At 43.6% G+C, this 6,000-nt stretch overlaps 1 protein-coding gene across 3 annotated transcripts in view; it reads left to right on the forward strand.

The window, feature by feature from the left end:
* The window catches only part of RAI14 (retinoic acid induced 14), a 134,770-nt gene that overhangs the window by 21,580 nt on the left and 107,190 nt on the right, over positions 1 to 6,000 (forward strand). For all 3 annotated transcript variants that reach the window (XM_055325747.1, XM_055325746.1, XM_055325748.1), the window contains one exon: positions 574 to 655. In XM_055325747.1, the coding sequence (XP_055181722.1) occupies positions 620 to 655 (36 nt within the window). In that variant the 5' untranslated portion in view covers positions 574 to 619. The remainder of the gene's footprint in view (positions 1 to 573; positions 656 to 6,000) is intronic.

Consider the following 6,000-nt stretch of genomic DNA (forward strand, 5'->3'; position numbering starts at 1 on the left):
GTTTAGAGTGGCTTCCTGCAGAATGAGGTATTTGAAGAGGGAGGTTTTGTTGTTCCTGGCATTTTTTACTAACTGCCCTGTGCGCGCATTTAGGGAGGAAAAAAAGAAACCTCACTGAGAAAAATAAATAGGGAATGAATGGCATCTGGAATATGAACTGTTTTCCTCATCATTCTTTACTATCGTGGCCCTTCGAAAGGAGGCGGATGGTATAAGTATGACATGAATGGCACATACAGGAATCGGTGTAGCACACAGATACTCTGGTTTGTACAGTGACCGTTAGCCTTGTTCTACTTTTAATGTTTGGAAAGTTGGAAAAGTTTAAAGTTTAGGTTAACTTGAAAATGTCAGAAGGTTCCCAGGGACTGTATCATGAGTGGAAATAACACGTTCTTTACCACTTCTCAGCTTGTTCAGTTCTGAACACCTTCCTAACTCAGTCCTAATGGCCCATGGCTGCAAAGTTGTAATCTCACCGGGAGGGATTGATTATCTGTTGGGTTTATTTGGAAACTTAAATATTTAATTTCTCTCTCTCTCTCTTTTTTTTTTTTTTCATTCTGTGCTTAGGTGTTGAAAAAATTTCTAGAGCTTTGGAAAGCTGAATGGACTAAACATGAAGAGCTTGAAAGCCAAGTTCAGGAAGAGCGACGTAAGTCCTCGGTGACTCACCATCTGTCTACTCCACTCTCCTTCTCCCGGGGCTGCAGGACAGCCCTCGCTTCCACCTTGATAAGGCCCTGGGTTTATCACCAGGACCAGAAACACTCAGGGCCTCAGCTCGGGCTTTTGTGAATGGCATGTTCTAGGTTCCTTGCTGTTTGTGTGAATAGCTTTTGAAAATGACCTCCTTATTCCCGGGGTCTGTGCCTCGCAGAGAAACAGTCAAATTGCACAGCTTCGAGAAGAGAATCAGTAAAAACGTCAGCCTTTCTAAAGTCCCCCAAATCTGATTCAGAATGTCATTTTTGGAGGAAGCTCGTCTCATGAGAGTAGTTAGGGAGTTACGTATTAGCTTGGTTCATCTTTGGCTTTTGGAAACTGTTTTTAACTCTGTTAAAGCTTTTGTGGTGAAAACAGTATCTATTGCTGCCTGCACCTTGACTCCCCCTGAATTCCTGGGGTTCTTACTCACTTGTTATCCATCGTACAAGATTTTGGATTGGAGGAACCAGTTATGATGTCAGGGTTCTGAAACAAAGTCTCCCAGAGGAGAAACTGGAGAAAAATAGCATAACAGGATTATACACATGGTATCTAAACACAAGGTCACCTCCTAAACCCTGCTAGGATTCCACTCTTGTACTCGCTGCACTCCAGATGCTTTGGGCAGAATTGTTGAATGGGAGAAATTCATGGAAGGGTATTAGAAGCCCAGAAATTTCACCCTCATACAGGGCTTGCTTGGCTGCCATTTAACATGAGGCAATTAAAGGTGAACCCGGGTTTTATTGTTTTGCCATGAATTATATGACAGGTTGGCACAACCACGTTTTTTAAAATAAATGGAGGCTGCGTCTTTTATGGCTCATGTGTGGTATGCACACACCTCCTTTTGGCTGGAGCTTATCTCTTGAGGCTGCATCATGACGTGTAACTTACTGCCCTGATAAGGCCCAGACTAGTCGTGATGCTTGTGCGATGGTTGCAAGTTTTTGTCTCGCTTAGACATGAGAGCTACAGAGGGATTTTAGGAAAAAGTTGAGTTTCACCTTTTCATTCTTGAGGTAAGTTAAGTGGAACTCAGAGAATGTGAAGTGACTTGGCCAGAGGCACCCAGTTTGCCTTTGGCCACTGAGAGCCTTGGTTGTCTGACTTCCTTAGCCCCTTGCCCCTCTTCCTCCCCTGAGGAGCCCCCTTCTGCTGCCTCCTCTGCTGGCCCTGTGGTACCACAGCCAGCAGATCTCATGTGGCTATGAGCAAAGAACGAAAAGTTGAGTAGATGGGGAACGGATGTGGGTTTGTATGTCGTGTGACCAGGGTAACAAATGCCTTTTCCATTCTGAGGGAATTTGGGTAGCTTCCATTTATACAAGCTGAGATTATTTTAGCAAAATTGAATCAGTCTAGAGTTCCATGATATCTGAACAGGGGCAGGGGGAAATGAGAGAGACACAAACTTTTGGCTTAAAAATTAAAAACTGGCCGCAGTAGGGAGAGTGTTGCTGGAATCTAGGTTTTAAATTAAAAAAAGGGGGGGGGGGACTATTTCCATGATTAAAAAACCTTGATAATACTATTAAAAGCTTCTGGGATTTGGCAGCAGGAAGACTGTGCATTTGGAAGTTAGTGCTAAGAGAAGAAATGTTGCTAGAGGGATAGCTTGGGCGCATGGAGCAAAGGGAATTGTTATAATGGGGCCAGACTGTATCAAATAGCTTGTAATATTTGATCAAAATACCAGATTTTGGGTCTGTTTGTCAGTTTGTCATCAGCCATGTGCTGATAACTAACCATGGGGCAGTAGTTATTCTACATCAGGTTCTGTGCAAAGCCCACTGGGTGACATTCGTGGACTCTTGCCATAAACCTTGTGTTGTAGATATTACCGTTAGACTCATTTAACAGATGGAGAAACTGAGACCGAGGGAAGTATGGTAACTTGTCTGGATCCTCAGAGCTCTACTTTGTGCAATCCGTTTTCCTGTTGTGGCAGCCCAATTCCAGAGCATAGGTTTCCAAAAACGAGATTTTGGATGCAGATTTGACTTTGGAAACCATATAATCCAGGTGGTAGCTTGAAAAAGTGACTTTGGATCTAGGTTGGTGGCCTTGTGCAATTCTCTTACCTTCCTGACTGTCTGGCTCCTCACCTGAAAAGTGGAGGAAATAATGTTAGCCTTACAAAGTTGTAGAGGCTAAGTGTGCTGATGGGTGTAAAATACACATCTTAGGGCCTGGCATTCAGGAGATGCTTGGTAAATATTTCTTCCTTTCTCTTAATCAGAAACCCATGATAAAAGCTAGGATTTGAAAAGTGTCTGTGGTCAGGAGAGCAGAATAAGCTGGTACCAGTTGCTGCCTCTGAGGAAGGAAACTGGGGTGGGTGGAGAGGGTAGGCTTCCTTTTCAATGTGTGTCTTTTGGTTTGAATTTTTTGGTGTATGTACGTGTACGTACACGTCACTTAGTACGTGCGAAACAAATTTTAAACTCTTTATATTTAGTTACGTGAGCCAAACTGGAATCTTCTTTACCTGAAGTGAGTGGTCTCAAATAATGATCCTAAACCACCCGCCATCAAATTTTCCTGCTTCTCTTTGTGTGAGGCTGAAGGGAGAAGAGGGAAGAAAAGGTTCTTTGTATTTCTGGGAGGTAGGAAAGAAGAGGGACAGCAGATCATGTTCGTGCTTTCATAAAGAGGAGGCAGGTGACCTGCTGGTATGATCACATTTCAACCAGCCTGTTCCTGGGAGGTCTGCAGCCAGATCAGTTTGAGGCCATTGAGTGCAAAACCCAGCAGTGAAAAAGGACAAGAGTGGCCCCAAGGAGGCCCCCGTGGGTAGCCTTAAGGTCACTGTGCTACTCCAGGACCATCATGCGGATAGAGATCTAATCTGAGTGTCCTTCCTGGACCACTTGACCCAGATGACTACCAAGTCCAGGGCAGATTTATGTGAGTATAACAGGGGGACGAGCCCAGTTCTGTGGGCTGTGGTTAGATACTATCCTTGTCTAGTTGCTTGAATCCCCATCCATTGTCCAGTTCCTTGAATCCCCATCCATACTTGGGAGCCTGCAATAACCCACAAAGGCTGGGGAGAATTATGGGGCTAAACACTTGCCCTTCAGTGGATGACATTTTTCAGTTCACATGTATAACTTTATTTGGGGCATCCTTAAACTTGGGTTAGCTACCAGAGAGCATATAGGAGAAATGTGAGGTGTAGTTCTTGTCTAACAAGCTCACAAACCAAGACGGGAGGAGAAAAACTGGGCACAGGAAATAACCAAGGCAAAACACAAATCATGTATAATATAGAGGGTAAAGGGGGCCTTCCACAATGATGGTACAAACAGTTGTTAAATTGCAGGGTTTAGATGATAAATGATGCTGATTTTCAGAGGGGTTGAGTCACTGGAAATGGGAGACATTGGGGGAACTTTCCATAGGTGGTGCTTCTTCCCAGGCCTTGAGGATTTGGATCCCTGGTTGGGAAAGCAGGAGAGGATGATGCTGGGGAGCCAGCCATGTAGCACAGCGGGGAGTCTCAGTTTCAGAAACTTGCCCTTGACATGCAAAATGGTAATACTTAAGAGCCCAGGAGAGAGCCCATGGATGGCATGGCTGAGTCTTTTAATAAAAACACTATAAATTTTCATCCTGGTTTTAAAAATGGATATACTTGACTTTTATGCTTATAAAATGAGGACAGAGTTTTAAATCCTCAGTATTTATATCTTTTATGACCATAGTTTGAAAGTGGCTTCTCTACCTCTTTAAATATTTGCGGCAACCAGTACATGGTTCCAAATGGAAAAATGAGCTGTCATCATGAGAAATGAGGCCAAGAAGGTTGGGATTTCCCTTTGTTAATAAAACGCTCAGACTTCTGGAATTTCTTTGTAAATGCCAATTTTTAGTGCCTTGAGTGGAATGGGTGGAGGCTGAGGGATGGGAAATGGGGTTGAAAGATCTTTGTAACAAATCTTGAGAAATGCCTCTCAAACATGATTGAGGCCTTCAGAGTTTACATTGTGGGTGTGTGTTTAATTTTATGAAAGATTTGTTCCCAATTATGTTTTTCATTGTACTAGGGAAGCAGCGGACGTTCCATTAAAAAAAAAAAAATCAAGGCAGCCAGTTCAAAATGGCTGGCTCCATGAAATATTCAATTGGTGGTATTTTTTTAGGTAGCGGCTACTAAGGATTGTAGCTTTCAGCCAAAGAAATGTACACACCCTGTGAATCTTGAGGAACCAGACACATCCTGCTCAGACAGGAGTTTGAATTTGTTGCCCGTTGAGAGAACTACTCTTGGGAAGGTCGATAATCCACATCTCTGCCAAGGTATTTTTTTTCCAAGGAGTTTTTGGTCATTTATAATAAGGTTTTTACAGATGCCCAAATCTCCTTCCCCCCTGCCCCCCAACACACACACACAGGGAATATTTAAAATCCAAGTCTCTCTGTTGACAGAAGAATCTTGGCCAAATCTATTGTAAAGCTAAGCCTCTTTTTTTTTAGTACACATAATGTCAAAGTACATCAGAGATGACCTTTTTGGGTGGAGGTATGAGACTCTTGTAAACTTCTGGAGAGAAATTCGGTCAGGTTTGTGTCCTCCTCTATATTTTCCAGGTCTTGTCAGCCCTCCTGAATGGGGAATTTGCCCACTGTCTGATTTCTCCTTGTATTAGTTTCCTGGGGTGGCCATGAACACAGATCCAGTGGCTTGAACAAGTGAAATGTATAGCCTCTCACTTCTGGAGGTTACAAGTTTGAGCTCAAGGTGTCTGCAGGGCTGGTTCCTGAGAGGGCTGTGAAGGGGCACAGCCCTCCAGGCTTCTCCTGGCTTCTCCTGGTTTTCTGGCACTCACTGGCTGATAGATGCATCGCCTGATCTCCGCCTTCTCCTTCACCTGGCATTCTCTCTGTATGTATGTCTGTGTCCAAATTTCCTCTTTTTTATAAGGACACGATTCTGTTGGATTAGGGCCCACCCTAATGATCTCATTTTGACTTGATTACCCACCTCTGTAAAGACCCCATCTCCGGATTGGGTCATACTCTGAGATGCTTCAGACTTCAACTAACCAGTTCAGGTGGGGGATTGGGGAAGTGGGGGCAGTGGAACACGAATCAACCCAAAGCATACCTCCTAGCTTTTCCATCTGAGAGAAGTTTTTCTGAAGCTTTGCTGCCCACCCCCCACCCCCAGCTCTCAAAGCATGCACACTCATGATCTTAGTACCATTATTTCTTGTGGACGATTTTCACTGTCTGATAGAGGAAGGCCAGAGTATCACAATTTAAAAAAAAATTTTTTTTTTTAAA

The sequence above is a fragment of the Nyctereutes procyonoides genome, unplaced genomic scaffold (assembly GCF_905146905.1).
Source record: "Nyctereutes procyonoides isolate TBG_1078 unplaced genomic scaffold, NYPRO_anot_genome, whole genome shotgun sequence".
NCBI classification, from domain to species: domain Eukaryota; kingdom Metazoa; phylum Chordata; class Mammalia; order Carnivora; family Canidae; genus Nyctereutes; species Nyctereutes procyonoides.